Below are 22,232 nucleotides of genomic sequence, written 5' to 3'. Positions count from 1 at the left end.
TTGGTGAGGACAATACAGGATTACAGCATACAGTATTTTAAAAAATTGTAGTGGTGCAGAGAAGAGCCAAAGAACTGAGTCAAGGGTTGCAAAAGAAGCCTTGCAGTGAAAGACTTAAGCAGCTCAATTTGTTTAGCTGATCAAAAAGAAAATTGAGAGGTGACTTGGTTACACTGTACCAGTACCTTCAAGGGAAGAAAATACCAGGTACTAACGGACTCTGAAACTTAGTGCAGACGTCCGTAAGAAGAGCCAATGGCTGGAAGTTAAAGCCAGACAAATTCAGATTAGAAACAAGGTACACATTTTTAACAGTGAGATGATTAACCACTGGAACAAAATGCTGAAGGAAGTGGTGGATTCTCCAACTCTTGCAGTCTTCAGCTAAAGATTGGATGCCTTCCTGGAAGAGATGATTTAATCAAACACCAGTTATGAGGCGTAAAAACTGGGTGAAATCTTCTGCCCTGTGTTATACAGACTAGATGATCTAATAGTCTCTCCTGTCCTTAAACTATGAATTCCTAGGTATAGAAAGAGTTGAAATAAACAAGCCTGGGTGTCACAAATAGGTGAATCATAAGGGCAAGGTCTGAATCTGATAGAAGGAATGCCCCTACTCTACTTGCGCTACATTGATGACATCTTCATCATCTGGACCCATGGAAAGAAGCCCTTGAGGAATTCCACCATGATTTCAACAATTTCCATCCCACCATCAACCTCAGCCTGGACCAGTCCACACAAGAGATCCACTTCCTGGACACTACAGTGCTAATAAGCGATGGTCACATAAACACCACCCAATATCAGAAACCTACTGACCGCTATTCCTACCTACATGCCTCTAGCTTTCATCCAGATTACACCAAACGATCCATTGACTACAGCCAAGCTCTACGATATAACCGCATTTGCTCCAACTCCTCAGACAGAGACAAACACCTACAAGATCTCTATCATGCATTCTTACAACTACAATACCCACCTGCTGAAGTGAAGAAACAGATTGACAGAGCCGGAAGAGTACCCAGAAGTCACCTACTACAGGACAGGCCCAACAAAGAAAATAACAGAACGCCACTAGCCATCACCTTCAGCCCCCAACTAAAACCTCTCCAACGCATCATCAAGGATCTACAACCTATCCTGAAGGACGACCCATCACTCTACTGATCTTGGGAGACAGGCCAGTCCTTGCTTACAGACAGCCCCCCAACCTGAAGCAAATACTCACCAGCAACCACACACCACACAACAGAACCACTAACCCAGGAACCTATCCTTGCAACAAAGCCCGTTGCCAACTCTGTCCACATATCTATTCGGGGATACCATCATAGGGCCTAATCACATCAGCCACACTATCAGAGGCTCGTTCACCTGCGCATCTACCAATGTGATATATGCCATCATGTGCCATGTACATTGGTCAAATTGGACAGTCTCTACGTAAAAGAATAAATGGACACAAATCAGACGTCAAGAATTATAACATTCAAAAACCAGTCGGAGAACACTTCAATCTCTCCGGTCACACAATTACAGACCTGAGAGTGGCTATCCTTCAACAAAAAAACTTCAAAAAACAGACTCCAATGAGAAACTGCTGAACTGGAATTAATTTGCAAACTGGATACAATTAATTTAGGCTTGAATAGAGACTGGGAGTGGATGAGTCATTACATAAAGTAAAACTATTTCCCCATGTTATTTATCCCCCCACCCCACCCCCTACTGTTCCTCAGACGTTCTTGTTAACTGCTGGAAGTGGCCCACCTTGATTATCACCACAAAAGGTTTTCCTCCTTTCCCCCCCTCCTTCCTGCTGGTAATAGCTCATCTTAAGTGATCACTCTCCTTACAGTGTGTATGATAAAACCCATTGTTTCATGTTCTCTGTGTATATAAATCTCCCCACTGTATTTTCCACCGAATGCATCCGATGAAGTGAGCTGTAGCTCACGAAAGCTTATGCTCAAATAAATTTATTAGTCTCTAAGGTGCCACAAGTACTCCTTTTCTTCTGGCACAGTTGCAGATGGATACTTTTGGCCACCATGATTACCTGGGCAATGAGGAGTCCAAAAATGGAAGGCTAAAGACCAAATTACTGCATAGCTTGATTACCTGATACACAGAATGTGGATCTAATGATGGTGGCTGATTCATATACGAGTATGGTGATGCATACTACTTAGTGAAAGCTAAGGTCAGGCCCAGATATTTTGAAAGGGTTTGACTGCAACATGGTGCTGTTAAATGAAGCTTTTCAGTCTGGTGCACGCCCAAATACAAACGCTCTTCGCTGAGCGACCTGGAAAAGACTGGCATTACCTTTCACCAATGCAGGAACATGATGGCCAGCATTCTCCTTTCTCAGCAGTAAAATCAGACAGTGCAGACGTGGCTCAGCAGGAGGTTCTTCTCTTGAGGATCTCTTATCAGGGGGACTTGAAGTCTTGGTAGGGCAAAATACAGTCCTCTGAAATTACATAGGCCAATATTTCAACCCTAGGAACCTAAAGCTAGACTCCTAAGACCATGTTTAGGTACTGTGACAAAGCTCCTGCTCTACCTTGGTGGGTCTTGCACTTATTGAAAGATTTGCTCACCTGAGAGCTTCATTGCAGCCCTCAGCTTGGCTGTTTTTCTGAACCCACAGTCCAGGTCGACTCCTCCTGTGTCTGACCAGGAGTTGGGAGGTTTGGGGGGAACCCGGGCCCGCCCTCTAGTACTGGTTCCAGCCCAGGGATCTGTGGAATGCAGCTGTCTAGAGTGCCTCCTGGAACAGCTGTGCGACAGCTACAACTCCCTGGGCTACTTCCCCCTGGCCTCCTCCCAACACCTTCTTTATCCTCACCATAGGACCTTCCTCCTGGTGTCTAATAATGCTTGTACACCTCGGTTCTCCAACAGTCCGCGTTCTCACTCTCAGCTCCTAGTGCCTCTTGCTCCCAGCTCCTCACACGCACACCACAAATTGAAGTGGCTCCTTTTTAAAACCCAGGTGCCCTGATTAGCCTGCCTTAATTGATTCTAACAGCTTCTTGATTGGCTGCAGGTGTTCTAATCAGCCTGTCTTAATTGTCTCCAGAAGATTCCTGATTGTTCTGGAACCTTCCCTGTTACCTTACCCAGGGAAAAGGGACCTACTGAACCTGGGGCTAATATATCTGCCTTCTATTACTCTCCTATAGCCCGGATCCCAATAGGATTATTCTCCTATAGCCATCTGGCCCAACCCTGTCACAGTACCTATTTAAAAGTGATTTAATTTGCAGGGAAGCTGAGCATCCACAGATCCCATGAAGTCAAAGGGAGCTGCTGGTGCTCATCAGCTCTGCAGATCAGGCCATTTGTATTTCAGTGCTGCCATGTGGATTTAGGAGCCTTACTTCACAAGCATTTTGGACATAGTGTTATTTTTTTATTTGGTAAAGTGTTATGAAGAAGGAAAATGGTTCTTCTGCAGATCTGAAGAAAAGCAGGTGGTAAACAAGCTCCTTGTGCAGAGCTTTCTTGGTGAACCAGGAAGTGCCCCACTCTACAGTCTCAGACCCCTCACCCTGTGCAACACATGACTTACAAAGGACTGTCTCCCTATGCAAGGAAAAGTCTCACTCACTTCACTGTCTGTTGTGCTAATGTGAGGAGTACAGACCTGGGCTTATTTTTGTCTATCTCAGTTTGATTGGAAACCAAGGTTTAATGATGATTATCTCGGTTTCCTTGGACTGAGATTTGACAATGCCAAATGCATACTCATTCAGCTGCATCCGATATAATATTACACATAACATCAGATAAAAAGTTTGCTGGTTGGCACCATGATAAGAGAACCCTGACAACTTATATTAATACATGCTATTGGGAGATCTCTTTGTTCAGAATGGTATTAACTTATGAGAGAGATGTGAGGAAAAAATGGTTACTCATCTTCTCGTAACTGTTGTTCTTCAAGATGTTTCAGAGTAGCAGCCGTGTTAGTCTGTATTCGCAAAAAGGAGTACTTGTGGCACCTTAGAGACTAACAAATTTATTTGAGCATAAGCTATCGTGAACTACAGCTCACTAAATTTGTTAGTCTCTAAGGTGCCACAAGTACTCCTTTTCTTTTCTTCAAGATGTGTTGTTCACGTCCATTCCAATCAGGTGTACAAGCGCGTGTGTGCATGGCAGATGGAAAACTTTTCCCCTAGCAGCATCTGTCAGGTTGGCCTGGGAGCCCCGTGGAGTCACGCCTTCATGGAGCTCAATATAGAGCCCTGCCAACTCGTCATCCCCTCAGTTCCTTCTTGCCAGCTACTCCAACAGAGGGGTACAAGGATGGGTATTGGAATGGACATGAACAACACATCTCGAAGAACAACAGTTATGAGAAGGTAACTGTTTTTTCTTCTTCAAGTGCTTGTTCATGTCCATTCCAATCAGGTGACTCACAAGCCCAAGTTCAGCAGGTGGGGTCAGAGTCGTCCACTGATTGGAGCACTGCTCGTTCAAAGGCCGGTTGGTCTCTGGCCTGCTGGGTGACTGCATAATGCATGGTGAAATTGTGTATGGAGGACCACGTCACTGCTCTGCAGATTTCCTGGGTGGGAACCTGCACCAGAAACGCCGTTGAAGAGGCCTGAGCCCTGGTGGAGTGTGCAGTGATCGGGGGAGCAGGCACACCTGCCAGATTGTAGCACTCATGGATGCAGGATGTGATCCATGATGAAATCAGTTGAGAAGAGACAGGAAGATCTTTCATTCTGTCCACCACTGCCATAAATAACTGTATCGAGTTTTGGAATGGCTTCGTTCTCTCGATGTAAAAACCTAGCGCTCTGTGGACATCCAATGAGTGAAGCCTCTGCTCCCTGCCACTTGAGTGCGGCTTAGGATAGAACACTGTGAGGAATATGTCCTGGTTGATGTGAAACTGTGACACAATCTTTGGGAGGAAAGCCTGGTGAAGTCTGAGCTTAACCTTGTCTTTATAGAACGCAGTGTAAGAAGGTTCTGATGTTAGGGCCTTCATCTCAGATACCCTCCTGTCTGAGGTTATCACTACCAGAAACGCCGCCTTCTATGAGAGATAGAGCAGGGAGCACATTACCAAAGCTTCAAAGGGTGGACCCATGAGTCTGGAAAGGACCAGATTGAGGTCCCAAGCTGGGACAGGCTGTCGGACATGTGGGAATAGCCTGTTGAGACCTTTAAGGAAACAGTTGACCATAGGGTTAGCAAAGATGGAGCGGCCCTCTGCGCTGGGGTGGAAGGCTGAGATGGCGGCCAAGTGGACCCTTATTGATGACATGGACAGCCCCTGCTGCTTAAGATGGAGAAGATAGTCCAGTATAAGTGGTACAGAGGTGAGTGTCGGGGACAAATGGTGCTGTGCAGACCAGATTGAAAATCTTATCCACTTGGCAAGGTAGGTGGCCCTCATGGAAGGTTTCCTACTGCCAAGAAGGACTTGTCTAACCGGGTCCAAGCAGGAGAGCTCCCTCAGGTTCAGCCATGGATCTTCCATGCCATGAGGTGTAGCAACTAGAGGTTTGGGTGTTGGAGACGGCTGTGATCCTGCGTTAGTAAATCTGGGAAGAGTGACAAGGTGATTGGAGCTTCCAGGGACATTTCCAGGAGTACTGTGTACCAGTGCTGGCGGGGCCAGGCTGGAGCTATCAATATGACCGAGGCTTGCTCCCTCCATACCTTGAGCAGCACCTTGTGGATGAGAGGGATAGGTGGAAATGCATATATGAGATGGCATCCCCATGGGAGGAGGAATGCAGCCACAATGGAGGCTGTAATGCAGGAAGGAGCAAAACTGCTGGCACTTCCCGTTGAATCGCCAGGAACAGATCTATCTGGGGAAAACTCCAATGATGGAAGACTGAGTTTGCAACGTCCAGGCGAAGGGACCACTTTTGGCCATGGAATGATCTGCTGAGATAGTCCGCCAACTTGTTCTGTACTCCAGGGAGGTACGATGCTTGCAGATGTATTGAATATTCTACACAGAAGTCCCACAGCATGTGGACTTCCTGGCATAGGGGAGAGGAGCGTACACCGCCCCCCCCATTTGTTGATATAAAACATCGCTATGGTGTTGTCTGTCAGAACCGATACACATCTCCCTGCTAAATGGGCTCAGAAAGTCTGGCATGCCAGGCAGACCGCTCTCAGCTCTCTGACATTGATGTGGAGAGCAAGTTCCACCTGAGACCAGAGGCCTTGTGTCCTGAGGTCTCCCAAATGTGCTCCCCAGCCCAAGGCTGATGCATCTGTCACTAGCGAGAGAGATGGCTGAGGGCTGGAGAAGGGGACCCCTGCACACACTGCCTTGGGTCGAACCACCAAGGGAGGAGTCGAGTACTGGGCGAGGCAGGATTACGATCTTATCCAAGATGTCCCAGACTGGCCGATACACTAATGCTAGCCATGACTGAAGAGGTTGAAGTCTGAGTCTGGCATGCTGTACTATATAGGTACATAAAAAAGAAAAGGAGTACTTGTGGCACCTTAGAAACTAACAAATTTATTTGAGCATAAGCTTTCGTGAGCTACAGCTCACTTCATCGGATGCACTCCAGGGAGGTTGCATCCGATGAAGTGAGCTGTAGCTCACAAAAGCTTATGCTCAAATAAATTTGTTAGTCGCTAAGGTGCCACAAGTACTCCTTTTCTTTTTTGCGAATACAGACTAACACAGCTGCTACTTTGAAACCTGTTATGTAGGTACATGTTTCCCTGTAGTTTCAGGCAATTCCTTGCTGTGGTCGGAACTGCCTGAGACTTCATATGATGTCACTGAGAGACTGAAACCTTGCTTCCGGCAGGTATGCCCTGGCTTATGTCGAGTCCAGTAGTGCCTCTATAAACTTTATCCTCTGAACAGGGGACAGCGTTGATTTCCCCTCATTTAGAAGAAGGCCCAGTTCGTTGAACATCATTCTTATGAAGTCGACTTGTTGAGCTCTCGCAGCTCTAGGATGGGCCTGAGCCCACCTTTGGCTTTCGGTATTAGGAAATACTGGGAATAATAACCCTTGCCCTTTTGCTCCTGAGGAACCTCTTTCACTGCCCCTAATGAAAGGAATGAGAGCACCTCTTGTATAAGGAATTGCTTGTGAGAGAGGTTCCTGTAGAGGGGAGCTGGAGCTCTCTGCTATGTCGGTTCGGAGAGTGGTGAGGGTTCAGACTCAACTGGACCCTGGTGGGAGCAGGAGTCAATGATACCCTGGGAGGCAGAGGAGCTGAGGTGATGTGACCTGGTTCGGGACTCCCTGCCAGAGGCTCCTTGGGCTTGAAAGGGAGAGAGCAACCTCTCTCTGGCCTTTTCTTTTTCTGGGGCACTGGAGACTGAGACTGGTGCCTCACAGAAGATTGTCTATGGGCAGAGCTGTGGTGGTGCCGTGACTCCTTGTGGTCCTTTCTTGGCACCGATGAGGAGGTGATGGGTGTGGGTTCTGCCGACGCTGGGTTGGATTGTGGCTGGACTGCTGTCTCCATGAGAAGGATCTTGAGTCTTTGCTCCCGGTCTTTTAAAGTCCTAGAGCAAAACCCTTTGCAAATTCTGCTCCTCTCCTTCTGGTGGCTCTCCCCAAGACACCACAGACAGGAAGAATGCGGGTTGCTCTTAGGTATAAATTTTCCACAGTCCTCGCAGAGTTGAACCCCGGGGACTCGGGCATACCCCAGTGCTGGGGGAGTGTTGTTTGTGGGGGGGGACCCCAAAAGGAAACTTATGATCTAACTACTAATACTAAACTAACACTAGTAACTACTGAGAACTAACTATAAACACTAAGAGTGGACACTGCCCAAACACGCTTGCAAAGCAAGAGCAACATGTTGTTCCAGCTAGCCGTCACTGGTGGTAAGAAGGAACTAAAGGGGTGGTGGGTTGGCAGGGCTGTATATTGAGCGCCATGAAGGTGCGACTCCAGGGGGTGCCTGGACTGACCCGACAAATGCTGCTAGGGGAAAAGTTTTCTGGCTGCTGTGCACGCACGCGCACACACACCTGATTGGAATGGTCATGAACAAGCACTCGAAGAAGAACTATGAAGTTATGCAGTCACATATGAGGAGTATCTCCTGATGATACATTCATTGATTAAAAATCATCTTCACAGTGATTTTTTACAGCTAGGGCCCAATCCAGCTCCCACTGAAATCAATGGCAAAATTCATATTTGACTTTCACAATGGCACAATCTGGCCATTAGTGTTCTCTGCTGCCAGGAAGGATGGGGCTTTAATGGGATTTTCCAGCACAAAGGAAACTCAGCTCTGAAAGCAACTGGAGGTGCCACTCATAGCAAAAGAAGATGATGTCAGAAAGATGGGGGAATCCTTGGTGCAGGCTGGCTGGCAAAAGGGTAACAAGAGTGAGAAAACCACAAAGCAAAGTTCACCCAAGGATGAAGCAAGCATGAAGCATGCTCGCCACTGTAAAAAACATGATTTCCCTTAGTGAGTGCAAGCTAATCTGAGGCCCATTTGGATTTGTGTGCATTAGTAAAATGGCACAGCCCATGTCTCTATTCCACCAGCCTGGTCCACCTCACAGAGCTGGATTCATTGGTGGCTGATTTGACCACTCTGCAGAGAAAGTCAGCATTGCTGACCATCTCTGGGATTCAAATAGCGTCAGAACAATGTGTTAGAATATTTGTCCCCTTTTCGGAGGAGATGCTATTACCATACTAATGGGATTACCAAATCAATCATTTCACATTGGGACCAGCTGTTGTAACAGGCACATAAAGTAACACTGCTTCTTCATTATGAATCTTGCATTGTTAACCTGAGGCCTGCAGGAGTGTGACTTTAAAAACATTGAAAATAGGGTGACCAGACAGTAAGTGTGAAAAAGACACCCCCAAGACGGGGGTGGGGGTAATAGGGACCTATATAAGACAGTCCTTAATATGGGGACTCTCCCTATAAAATCGGGACATATGGTCACCCTAGATGAAAATGAGCTGACTGTAACATTTGCATCATGATATTCTGACCTTATCTCACCATGTGACAGCATTATGACACAACATGTAAACATCACGACATAATAATATTGCACCAGCCACACAGATATTTTGGGGTGCTTTCAATATCCTGAGAGCCCAGCCTGCAAGATGTTGGACAGTCATGTCAAAATCAAAACCATTGGGGTTGGAATCAGACTAACCCATTGCAGCTACGTTGTAGGTTTTAGTAGGAGCACTAATGGATATGCCATTCAGGATCTGAGAAACCATCATTCTAGTGACCCTCTCTCCCATACCTGACTTGTTGTCATGCTGAGCATGATGGCTCGCTTGGGCGAAAGTCGCAGCTGCCTGATTCCCTGCAGAGTAAAGCCTCTTTGAGTACAGGTTGAAATCACATCCCCGTATGCATGAGGAGGCACAGCAGGTGACACAACCAAAATGACATCCCCTGGATCAAAGTAAAGATGAGAAGGGCATTAAGTTATTTTTGTGGAAACTATTCCATCTCTGCAGGAAGCTTGATGAAGCTGGAAGTTGGCCAGCCCCAACTTCCAGACCAACCCAGATGGTGACACTACATTCTGCGGTCAACATTAACCTTTATTTGGCCCGTCACACCTACATATAACTGTCACTACAGGCCAAGCCAGGAGGGCAGGATTCACACCATCAAAGATCTTCTTTAAAAAACAATTATTCTAGAAAGTTTGGCTCAGGTCTATCTAGTGACTGTGAATTCCTTCTCCATTTGCTGTACAGCTGGGTTTACTGAGGTATAGTTAGAGTGAGTCAGTGGTCACCTCAGATTAGAATTTCAGACCTCTGTCTTCCTAGCCGTTTGCTGTAATCATGAAACAACCTGGCCTCTGTAACAGGCCAGGAGGAAGCCCCATAGAACATGCCAGTTCTAGACAGGTTTTCTCTATACCACCCTGCTAAAGTGGCCTGACTATTGAGGAATCATGGGTGAGAATGTAGTTTTGTCTTCATATCCCAGTTACTGCCTGGCTTCTCTGCTGAGATTGCCAATAAGAAATGGCAATTGTGGCTCTAGATTTTGTGACTTGGACATTTTCCCCCCAGGAGCTGGACTGAGACCCAGCATTTGTTAGCCTTTGAACAGTCATCCGCTGGTACTTTTGTTCACCACTGGAGTTCACCAGATTTGCACCGGTACTTTGGAAGCAGAAGGCTCTATATCCCATTGCGAGTCCCTTTGGTTTTCCAATATCCTTACCAACACTGTGAATCTAAGTGTTCGAAAACAAATCAACACCAAGAGAGAAAGAAATAATAAGCTTGAAATGACAGCTGGAAGAAATGGGGTGGTTTGCACTTTGCAAAGTCTCAGTAAGGATTAGTTTGTGGGATCAAAGCCAGTTTGGATCTACTGTTGGGCCTGTTGTATCTGAACTGCCAAATTTCAGGGATGTGGGCAGTCCAGATAAGCTTCTGGCCCACGTCTAGTTAAAACAGTACCCTCTTTCATAAATAACCCCTATTTTGGAAGAATATAGGATTGAAATTAACAAGCGTATCTGCTATGGTTCAATATAGGTTGGATCTGAAGAAGTAATCTGTGTAGCTCGAAAGCTTGTCTCTCTCACCAATAAAAGATATTACTTCACCCACTTCGTCTCTCTCAGTTAATGTGACTGGCAGCTGCGACTGATGGGTCCTATAATGCAGCTGCAATGTCCATTCTGTATGGGTGTGTGATGGGGTGGTAAATTCACCCCACCACGTGGAATGGTCTTTTAAGGGTTTGAAAGGTCCAATATAAGGATCTAAAGGGGCTATGGAGAGAGAAGAAGAAGAATGAATGGAGTGAAGGCCCTACAGCTGGCTAAATTATAACCCTGCCTCAAGAAGGAGGGCTGGGGCTTCTGTTATGAGGGGAGGGGGAGTGACTATTTGAAGCACAACCCTTGCTCCAGGAAAGGGGCTGGGTTGACTTCTGAATGAGGACAAAGAACTGACCAGGACTCTGCTGGCCCCAGAGGAAGGGTATGTCACCCGCTGTAGAAACTGTAATAAATTAGACCCCACAAAGGGGGAACATGTTCCTGAGCAGAGATTTTTCTACCTTCCCCCCAGATAGAAACTCTCTCCTCCCCCGAGTGATTAACTAGTTACTGCAATGTTGCCAATTTAGTCATGTTCCAACTAGATCTAGATGTTTTTAAAAAATTCTAAGTGGAAAACAATTCCATTTAGATGTTGGTTGGAAATCTGAATTGAAATGGAAACATTACTACACACTTTAGAAGCAGATATATGATCAAATACTTGTACCTGAAAAAACATAATAGGTTTGAAAAGTCAGAGCAAAGACGAGCTTCCTCACACGGCTGTGTTTGTTCGGACAATATCGATGTGTTTGTTTTGGCAATGTTAGCCGACCTAATCATTTCAAATGATGATTTATAAACAAAATAAATCATCAGAAATTCAAGTGCTGGTGGTTTACTGGTGTTTTATGATGTTAAAATGTGGGGCCGAGAGGCAGCGTCGAATCACCTTGCCAATGAAAATGTATAAAAACGTACAATCCACCTTTGCCCTCATGGTCTCACCCCTCGGCCCTCAATCCCGTGTAAATTTGAACACACCCTCTAATTTCAGCTCCTGGGGAAAGCACTGTTCCTGAGCCAGCCTAAGGCTGGTAGTGGATTGAAAGAACCAGAGGGAAGGTGTGGAATCCAGTGGCCGGGCCACAAGGGATGTGCTGGAGAGGATCACCCCTTAACAGGATATGACTAGCTTATTCCAAGGCAGGCTTCCAGAGAGCTCAATGAGGGAGCACAGTGGCTCCTCTCTCCAATACTCCTGCATGCTGTCCCCTCCCAGAGAAGATCTTCAGCTTCTCTTCCAAAAAGCATGATGCACCACCCATCCGTTTGAAGAGCAAAGGTTGGGTACAACTTCCTGAGCCCAACAACCACAGATGGAACCATAGCAGGGGTGGGAGTGGGGGGGGGGGCAGCTCAGCAGCCCATATCACATGTGAATCATCAGTGGCCATAAAAAGATAGGAAAACAGGAAATCTGGCTCAGTCCATTAGCAACAACCACCACCTGCCATCATCCCCACCCCGGAAAGTACAGAGCGGAGGGTTGTCTGCCAGAGGAACTTGCTCAGATGCTAGTGTTAACATACATACTTATATTGAATGCATTTAAAAGGTAGGCCTCATCTTTTCTTGATTTTTATCTTCCTTCATCTCATTCTGTCCCTCACTTTCCCTTCCTCTCTCCTCTTTCTGGCTCCTGTTTCCATTCTCCCCTCCAATCCGCTTTTCTTTGGCAAATTAATTTCCTCTTCCTCTTTTCTATGCCAGAGCATCCTCTTCCTCTCCTGTCCTTACTGTCTTCTCACTGCTGGTTGGAGGGCTCCTATACCCCTCAGTTCCTCCCTGCAGGGCTACCCTTAGTCCCAGGGAGCAGAGGTAGGTCAGCAGTGCTCTGGTGGCACAATCTTAAAACCACTCCTCCTTTAGACAGGTTTCAGAGTAGCAGCCATGTTAGTCTGTATCCGTTAAAAGAAAAGGAATATTTGTAGCACCTTAGAGACTAACAAATTTATTTGAGCATAAGCTTTCGTGAACTACAGCTCACTTCACGAAAGCTTATGCTCAAATAAATTTGTTAGTCTCTAAAGTGCCACAAGTACTCCTTTTCTTTTTTCCTCTTTTAGAGAGGGCAGAAGGATTTGCTGTCCCTGACCCCACTAGAGAAGGCCAAAGGGCCCAATGGCTCATCTACTTCACACATTCTCCTCCTGAGCACAGGTTTCCCAGGAAGACAGGCTCTCCCTGTTCCCATTTCCTAGCTGGCTGTCCCTCCTGTATAGGGCTGCTGGAGCAACTTCTCAGCCAGCTCTTTAGGGGGGATACAGAAAGTGGGAGCTTACTCCTGCAAGGAGGAGAGGGGAACCTGGGAAGGGAGAGGAGCAATGCAAGAGCCAGTTAATAGTAGCAGCTCCCTGTGCATCTTTCCAGATGACTGGTTGACCACCTAGTCCTGGCCCTAGAAAGGCCAGGAACATGCATGAGGGATTGTTTTAACTATTTAAATGCACTACCTATGTGATTACATCCCACGCTGTGAAGAGGACAGGCAGATGGTCTGTAGCTAGTGTGACAAAGCTCTGTCCTTGCCTCTGTGGGTCCCACATTTCCTGGCGGATTTCATTAGCCTCAGAGGCTCACTGTGACCCTCCATGTAACCCTTCTCTCTCAAGAGACAAGGGTCACAGTCTACTGAGCCATTTTCATCATAAGCCAGCAAGGGAGGTGAGGAGAAGTTATCCTTCCTTGCACAGTCTCTGTTGTCTCCCAGTCTCAGTGATTAATCAGGGGGCAAAGGTGGAGGGGGGGGGGAGCCCAGGCCCACCCTCTACTCCGGGCTCCAGCCCAGGGACCCTAATAGTATCAGCTATGGTAGCTGACCTTTTAGAAACATGACATGTACAATTCCTTGGGCTACTTCCCTCACAGCAGCCCTCACTTCCTCAAGCTCCACTTCACCCTTACCTCAGGGACTCCTTCCTTGTGTCTGATATGGTGTGTACTACTCAGTCTCTCCAACAGCGCAACTTCCTCCCACAGCTCCTGACATGCACGCCCACCTGACTAACTGGGAGGCTTTTAACTAGTTTCAGCCAGCCCCTGATTGGCTTCAGGTGTCCCAATCAACCTAGCCTTCTTCCTGCCTTCTGGAAAGTTCTTAATTGGCCCCAGTTGTCTTAACTGACCTGGAGCAGCTGCCATTTCACTTATCCTGGTACCAGGGATTTGTTTAGCCTGGAGCTAATATATCTATCTCCCACTACTTTTCTATAGCCATCTGGCCTTGCTCTGTCACACTAGGTAGATATGCAATTCAAGGACACTATTAACTCCCATAGAATTGTTCCTTCACTAAGTAGGTCCCAAGAATAAAGGGTTTCCTGTTTTAGATTTCCTCAGGCATGGTCTAGGAAGCCTGTTGTGACAATTGGACTTACAAAGTGTATCCCTGTGAGCTCAAATGTAAAAAGTATGTGAAAATTCATAAGATATTACATCAACCATGAAAAATAGATCAAGTTGTTTACAACCCTGAATGTTGTAACAAGTGCAAGAGAACCAGACAAAGAAGCTGGATTAGGCTAAACCAAAAAGTCCATGTTGATATAATCCAAGGACTGTTGAAATTATGCTTTGTAAAAATAGAAGACATGAAACCAGAAGTTAATAGATCAAAATTGGTGTAATGGATATTAGGCTTAATTGGTGGATAAAATAATGAGGGGGATGAATTATGATGCCTACTTTCCCCCTTTGTGGAGTTTTTAAAAAGAGATTTTGAAGAAGACATGTTCAGATCAGTTCATGTCAGCTCTCCCTTACATATACCATCCCACTTTGCATCCCAGCTCATCCCCAAAAATGCCAGCACTTTAATTCATCTCAGCTCATCTAAAGGATTTTCTTCCTGAGAGGAAGGCTGGCTGGCCGTAAACTTGTTCAAGGAACTTGGTTTTCAAGCACGTAAGATCCTGCATTGTTTTCCATTCCCTTATGCTATTTTCTGCTCCCCTCCCCCTTTCTTTCTTTCTATCCGTTCTCTCACTCTCTTGGCTTTTCATCAAATCCTGAAGTTAACCATGCTGTATTCATCCAATCCTGCCTTGTCTAAGAAGAAAAGATCCAATTAGATGACGTCACTGACCAGATCGTAAACCAGGATCTAAGCAGCAGGTGTTGTGGTTGACTTGCCAGCCAAAAGCATCCACTTGTAACTAACCAGCAGTCCAGTGTTCCAAAAACAGCAACAAGAGCTATATCTCACCCATCTTTTCTATTCTGTCTCTTCTCCACCCTTGGGTCTGTTTGCTTGTTAAGAACAGGAAAAGTAAATGACTTGGTCACATCAGGACTGAGAGTAAAAAAAACCCTCTTGTTTTCATCAAAGAAAGGCTGTTCTGAAAATAAGAGACTCTGATATTTTGCCTTAAAAAGGAGAAAGGATTTAAAGGTTTTGACTAAGTTTGTTTTGCATAATCATTCAACCACAGTTCCAATCTAAATGCCTGTTTTGATATCTTGTTCCTTCTAATAAATCAATACTTTTTTAATATGAATGAACACTTTTGGGTGTTTGCCATGTAACCAAGTAAAACCAAGGCCTCTGTTTAAAATAACCTGAACCTTCCTATCATTGTTTAATGTTGGACAGTGGAAGAGTTTATAAACACTTTAACTCTTTAGGCTTTGAGATCAATATCCCTACAACAGCGTCTAATAGCTACTCACATGAAGCAGACAGGGAGGGCCATGACATTCTACTGTTGCTTCACATTGGGCAAGAAGCACGACATGTTCCACAAACTAATTCCTGACTCTTGTCCCCCGGGCCAGGACCTAGCATTGAGTAGTGCAATGGGAGCAGGACCACATGAACATGTGGGATAGGAGTAAGATAACCAATAACACCTTCTATAGTGAAGGAGACTGGAACAAGTGTGAAACACTTGGTTTGCTCTTTAGAAATGACCTTTTGTGGTCGAGACCAGTGATGCTGGAGGTCTGGACAGTGCCATGTCCTGGAGATCAGCTCTCTCTTGGTCAGCATTTACTCTATTAGATGAAGGACTTTGAGGTCTAAGGAAAAACAACAGAAATATTGAGAGCTGTTAAGATTAAACCCAGACATTGGCACTTATCAGCTTTGCCCACTAACCCCAAGGAGATGGAGGCTGCTTTTGTAAAACTGCTTTACTGGAAGTGCCACTTCAATCCCCTGTCTGTGACATCAGAGCATGGGCCACCTTAAGGCATCTTGGGTTTGTACGCAGACTGGATGTTTTTCTACATTGCAGCTTCTCTCTCCATCTCTCTCTGTTCAATTAAAAGTGGCTAATGCAATGTGGTCAGCTTGGCAAGAAAATTTAGGAACTGAGAAATGTTGGGCCATATCTCAAATGTTCTTCCCATCCTGTGATATTTTAAATCTGCTACTCATTGGTGAATATTTAATCAGACTGTAACTGGGGAGAAGCGCTTTCAAAGCTATTATAAACTGGGCCTGGCAGTGATGCCCAAGGGCAGTGAAATATCCAATATTCCTTCATTCCAAAAGGGAACAAATTACGGCAGGATGAACCCAAATTGTGGTTTCAAAGGCCAAGGGACTGACAAAAATGCAAACTGTAATCTGGGAATCACGTGGCCAGGCCTGCAAAGCACAGACTGCTACTGCAAACCTGCCTGCTTACCCCCTTCTCTTGAGATGTCTTGAATCCACAGGAGGATGACAGTAAGAGATGTTGGTTTTCCTGAGGAACTGAGCTTGGAGATGGAATTTATACTCTTCCCAGCTAAGCCCTCCTATTGGACCAAACTTTTAGCATTGTTTCGCTATGTTACACTAAAGTAACAGGGTTTCCTCTTGGTAAGGGGGCGAAGGACCCCTAATTAAAAAAAAACTTTGTAAAGGGAATTTTTTAAAGTTTTAAAGCCAAACAACATTAATTCAATTCAGTGTTAAAGATCATGCAGAGATAAACTCTGCCAAATAACATTACGGGAGGAAAGAACCCGCAATGAGAAAGGGAATTAACTCTGAGTGGCTGCGATTTGCCTCAATGCAAAGAGGCTGCACTAGGCCCATGTGCTGTCTAGTCTCCATCCTGGTGCTACAGCAATAGCTCTACTTTCACAGCTTCAGAAGGGATCTTTCTGGGCTTACATGGGACTTCTGGAATCAGGTGAACCTCAGCACAGTGTAGTTCAGCAGGGTAACATTAAAAGGAGCCAACTCACCCCTTGTATGGAGAAACCCAGGAAAGCATCTGAAGAATAGGTGAGTTTCACATCCTAGCTGCTCGCTCTGTTGGTGGCTGCCTGCTCTGTGTCCCACTCCCCAAAGAACAATCAGAGGGATGTGGCTCCAAGAGGCCATTGTGTAGATAGGGGATGTGCTCTGCTCCCCACCCCAGGACCATTCTTTGTGACGCTGTTCTATGGGACTGACTCATGGTCATGATGTACCCAGCATGTCCTGCCGTTTAAACACACAGGATTGAAACTGCTTCCCCACCTCTGGCTGTTTGTGTCTGAGACTTTGTCAGGGAATCTGCAGGACAGGGAGGGAAGTGGACATTTCAGGCTGGGAAACTGTATCCATCCTCATCAAGAGCAAAGCTGCAGAGATCACTGCATGCAGACTGCTCAGGAAGGGTGCAATGGCTGCAAGCTCAACATTCTCTCCTCCTCCCTGCAGCAGCAGATATTATTTTGTGGAGGGCTGGAGAGCAGGTTCCTCAGGAAGCAGAGCAGGACCCATTATCCTTTTTCTGTTCCAAGCTACCCTGCCAAATTACCTTCCCTTTCAGCAACTCTACTCTGCTAGGTAACAGATTTCAAGCTAACATCAGTGTTATACACAAACTGAGCAGGAGAGGGTGTTTAAAGAACACCCTCATGTTCAAGCAAACACTTGATTTGAACTGCCCAAGGAACTTGGAGTCTTGACATCTCTACTGAACCTGTGTAATCCCAGTGCAATGTGGCAAACTGTTGCTACACCATCAGGATAGGTACATTGCATCTAAGGTTGAATCCCTTTTGGAGTGGCTCTGTCCTTTTAAAGTCACACTCCTCTGTCCAGCACTGCCTCTCGCTGGGCCCCTCTGCTGAGGACTGCCATGAAAAGACTCACAAAACTAGCTAACCCCCCTGGGGACTCTTCAGTGGTCCAAGTCCTGCACCCCACACTCCTCACCCCACCTCCACTAGAATTGCAGGATCTCAGAAATGGGCAGTACGGGATTGTCACCTTGATTTGTTATATTTGCAGGCAGGATTCTGGGCACCAACATGAAGCACCTCATCGCAGCATGCTCTTCCTCCGAATGAGAGGCACAGCTCCCTGTGCACGCGGCTGTCTGTGTGGGGCAGGTAGGCGAGGGGCTCGGCTTGGCTCCTGCAGTAGATGGCATTGATGGAGCCGCAGTCTGTCATGCTGGCTAGCTGTGGATCCGAGGGCCCTATGATATCTTGCAAGGCGTTCCGTGCTTTTGGCCCTCTCAAGCCTAAAGCCAGCACAGGTGGTGCCTTGCCAGCCTCTGGAGTGTAAGTAGAAGGCAGCTTGTCTGTGAAAGATAAACACGTGTGACTAATGCATGGAATCACCCTTTTCCAGTCTCATTCATTCCACTCAAGGTCTCTTCTCAGTTCATTACTCAGCCTAGATGACTGACAGTTTATCAGTGCTGTCTCTAGCTCCCCTTCCACATTTGCCAGGCTAACAGCTGTTTCTCATTGGGTCTCTGCCCACCTCTGAAGGCTTTTGCTTTGGCACTGCTGGTTACACTGGGAGATCAGAGCTGTAATCTCTTCCCATTCCTAGGCAGAGTCCGGGTGCCTTGCAAATAACACACGAAAGCCCAGGTTCTCCCACTGGTCGGCAGCTCAGGGCGGGAGGAGAGAAGCGAGAAATGACCTTAAAACAGCAGAAGGAGATGAGGTCACTTCTGGCCTGGTCCCCACTCCTGCTGAGCCCTCCACACAAACATGCCTAATTAGGGCTGGCTCCATGCAGTTTGGGGAGCCAGGGGGTATTGCTGCAGCAGTAGGCTCCTGTCAAACCCAGAGGGCCAGATCCTCAGCTAGTGCAAATTGTAACAGCTCCATTTAAGTCACTGACAATTTTCGCCAGTTGGGGATCTGCCCTGATAATTTTCCCAACGGAAACCATCATAGTAGTTAATGCTGCTAAGTCTGCATGACCACACACTGGAGATTCTGCACAGATATGCAAGACTGAGTGAGTGGCTCTCAATGAAAACCATCGAGCCCCAAAGTTCACACTTCGCTCAGAGAGGCTTGATGGGGTTCAAGTGTGGGATAGAATTTGGGCCAGGGGACAAGGTTGTTTCCTGGTCCTTTCCTTAGCAATAGGAAAGCCAATGAGGGGACCCCAACTGGGAAACATGAAAGCTTTGCCAAAACTCCATGCAAACTATTTACTCTCCCTGGTCAGGATCTGTGCTGCGTGGGGAAGGAATGACAAGGAATGATGTTTTAAAAAAATGCTTGACCATCACTTCTTTCTTTCTCTGCTCTGGGTTCCCTTATTTCTTGCCACAGAGGAGGACCCACTGGAGACCTCTCTCCTGCACTCTGTGGCAAATCCTTCTCCAAGCTCACAGCCTGCATGGCTGCAGATCGCTAGGTGGAGGGCAGGAATGGAATCCACTTTGCTTCTCCACTGAACCCACTACAGCCATTGGCCAAGGAGGGACTGAATACCTCCTCCTCAGCACTGGGGTTTAGATGCATCTAGAGTCAATGTATGAGGCTAGAAGGGAGCACCAGATCATTTAGTCTGACCTCCTGCATGTCACCAGCTACTAAATCTCACCCAGTTACCCTGTTTTGCCTCCAATGAACTGGATTAGATTAAAGTATTATAGCCCTCTGGAGACTAAACTATTAGAATCACAGAACCATAGGGTTAGAAGGGACCACAAGGGTCATCTAGTCTAACCCCCTGCCAAGATGCAGGATTTGTTGTGTGCCACTTGCAGAGAATAGGAGTGATCAAGGTGGACCAGTGTCCAAAGCCCCTGTAATGGCAGGGAATTGAGTTGGTGAGATATACCCAGATGAACTTAGCAAGCAACTTGTGCCCCATGCTGCAGAGGAAAGCAAAAAACCCCAAAGTCATTGCAATATGATCTGGGAAAAAAATTCCTTCTCCAACCTGAAATTCAGAATCAGTTTGACCTTGAGTATGTGAACAAGACCCACCAGCCAGGCATCTAAGAAAGAGAATTCTCAGTACCATCTCAGGGCACTGGCCACCCTGACCAGTGTCCCACCTCCAGCCATGGCCATCACTGCTGAGGAAGGAAAAAAAATAAAAACAAACCCAGAACACATTTTGGGGAAAAAATTCCTTCCTGACCCCTGCAGGAGACTGGCTAAAATCCTGAAGCATGAGATTTAGGAACTGATGACATGAATTCATGCGGATGAAATGGAATCGTGACCTCAGGCACTATAGAGCATGTAAATAAAGAAGGAAGTTGCTGAAAATATTTTAAACCAGAAATATATTTGTATTTTTTTCAAGGTTCAAACTAAGTTCAGTTTTCAGACCTGTTGTGGATCTCAGCTCAAATATATCCTCCCTCCATACACAGCGCCCCCATAGCATGCACAGAGAGCAAAGTATTGGGGGCAGATCTGCTACGCGGATCAGAAAGCAGAACTCTGCTCATCTTCTGTTGTTGACTGATGATTTTATGGCTTTCTTATTCACTGACAAAGCTCTCCATTCACTTGTACCAAGATATCACATACCTACTGCTGAAACAACTGAAACAACAACCACAATTATGAGCCAGTATGGGCCCACTGTTTTCAGATGTGACAAGGCAGCAGGGAGACTGCAGAATTTTTCTCCGTGATTGAGCAGGTCTAGACTGAATTTCCACCCAGCTGAAAAGAACATGTTTCTCTCCCTCTCAGTCTGCCAATATCCCACCCCAAGAGAAACAGAGTATGAATATGTGACCTGATGTTACACACAGGACTTCTAGGAGAGCTAGCCCGTACAGAGACAATCCCAGGACTTTGCAGTTATGTGATGGCTTCCATTCTAGGATCTTGAAGAGCTTAAGATATAATTAAGCCTCGCACACTCCTTGGGAGGTGAATTTTATTATGCCTGATTTACTAATGGGGAAACTGAGGCACTGAGCAGCTAAGGCTGATATTTACAAACATGGGTGCCTAATGCTATGTATTTAGGGCCAGATCCTCAAAAGTATTTATGCACCAACCTCCCATTGAATTCAATCAGAATTAAGCACCTAAATACCTTTCAGAATCTGGGCCCAAGTGTCTAACTGCAGGCATTCATGTTTGGCTTTAGTGTTGGTGCCTCATTTTCTCTTCAGTGCTCCCAGAAGTTAAAAGATGTGGCAGAAGCCACTTGGCAAACCATGACATTCTAGATGGTGGATCACCCTACAGAGCAGTTGGAGAAAGGCCAGGTCAGCAACCCCAGATTTTGCAGTTTCCTGAGCCTCAGAGAGAAAAGTTGGGGCTGCCATCTACAGAGAAATAAAAGCCAGAGAGAAAAGCAATGTGGTGACATGAAGAGTATCAGGGAGTAAAAATAGAGGAAATGGCAAAAACTTGCCAAAAATTTACACTGGGGACAGATAGAAGGGGACAGGGTAAAATCTGACTCCAAAGGAGAAGAGAAAGGCTTGATTGTGGTCATGCTTATATCCCCCTTGAAATCCTCTTCCTTTTCAGCAGAATGTGCAGGTCTGTGAGCTGCTACAGTGCAACTTTTTTATGTAGATGAGGCCTTACCTGTGCTAGAGAGCAGCACGCTGTGCTCGGGATAGAGCAGGCGGAGCCCACAGATATCCAAACCAGAGCTGAGGATCAGCTGTAACATGTGATGGATGGCCAAAGGAGTTCGGAGCAGGGTTTCAAACAGCAATGCCACAGCAACCTGAACAGTCAGGTAAAGAGTGCAATGGAGGAATGGGTCAAATAGCTTAAAACGCTCTTAATAACAATGGTGAGATTTCTCTCTCTAGAGCAGTGATACTCAGACCTCAGTGGTTCAGGCAAATTAGCGACCAACATTACCCAAAAGAGCCACAGTACTGTGAATTCATTGTTTAATTTACTATAGTACTATATATTCATATTTAAACAGTATGATGGGGAAATATTTAGGGGTTTATATATATTTATAATTCTTATCAATTACAATTGGTTAATGACATCCTGATTAACCTATCTCAGCCCTGGTCTACGCTATAAGTTTAGGTCGAATTTAGCAGCGTTAGATTGATTTAACCCTGCACCCGTCCACACAACAAAGCCATTTTTGTTGACTTAATGGGCTCTTAAAATCGATTTCTGTGCTCCTCCCTGATGAGGGGATCAGTGCTGAAATCAACATTGCCGGATCGAATTTGGGGTAGTGTGGACGCAATTCAACGGTATTGGCCTCCAGGAGCTATCCCAGAGTGCTCCTTTGTGGCCGCTTTGGACAGCACTCTCAACTCGGATGCACTGGCCAGGTAGACAGGAAAAGCCCCACAAACTTTTGAATTTCATTTCCTGTTTGGCCACCACGGCAAATTGATCAGCACAGGTGACCGTGCAGATCTATCAGCAGAGGTGACCATGGAGTCCCAGAATTGCAAAAGAGCTCCAGCATGGA

General features: G+C 46.1%; 1 protein-coding gene across 2 annotated transcripts in view; it reads right to left on the bottom strand.

Moving 5' to 3' along the window:
- The window catches only part of DNAAF8 (dynein axonemal assembly factor 8), a 152,847-nt gene that overhangs the window by 42,643 nt on the left and 87,972 nt on the right, over positions 1-22,232 (bottom strand). For both annotated transcript variants that reach the window (XM_043493524.1, XM_038420719.2), the window contains 5 exons: positions 21,365-21,509; positions 17,811-18,126; positions 15,528-15,634; positions 9,281-9,435; positions 2,338-2,485 (listed from right to left, as the gene is read on the bottom strand). In XM_043493524.1, the coding sequence (XP_043349459.1) occupies positions 2,338-2,485; positions 9,281-9,435; positions 15,528-15,634; positions 17,811-18,126; positions 21,365-21,509 (871 nt within the window). The remainder of the gene's footprint in view (positions 1-2,337; positions 2,486-9,280; positions 9,436-15,527; positions 15,635-17,810; positions 18,127-21,364; positions 21,510-22,232) is intronic.

Source organism: Dermochelys coriacea, chromosome 10 (genome assembly GCF_009764565.3).
Source record: "Dermochelys coriacea isolate rDerCor1 chromosome 10, rDerCor1.pri.v4, whole genome shotgun sequence".
Classification (NCBI taxonomy): domain Eukaryota; kingdom Metazoa; phylum Chordata; order Testudines; family Dermochelyidae; genus Dermochelys; species Dermochelys coriacea.
The sequence above is the reverse complement of the archived record's forward strand: the minus strand, read 5'-3'. Positions and strand labels throughout refer to the sequence as shown.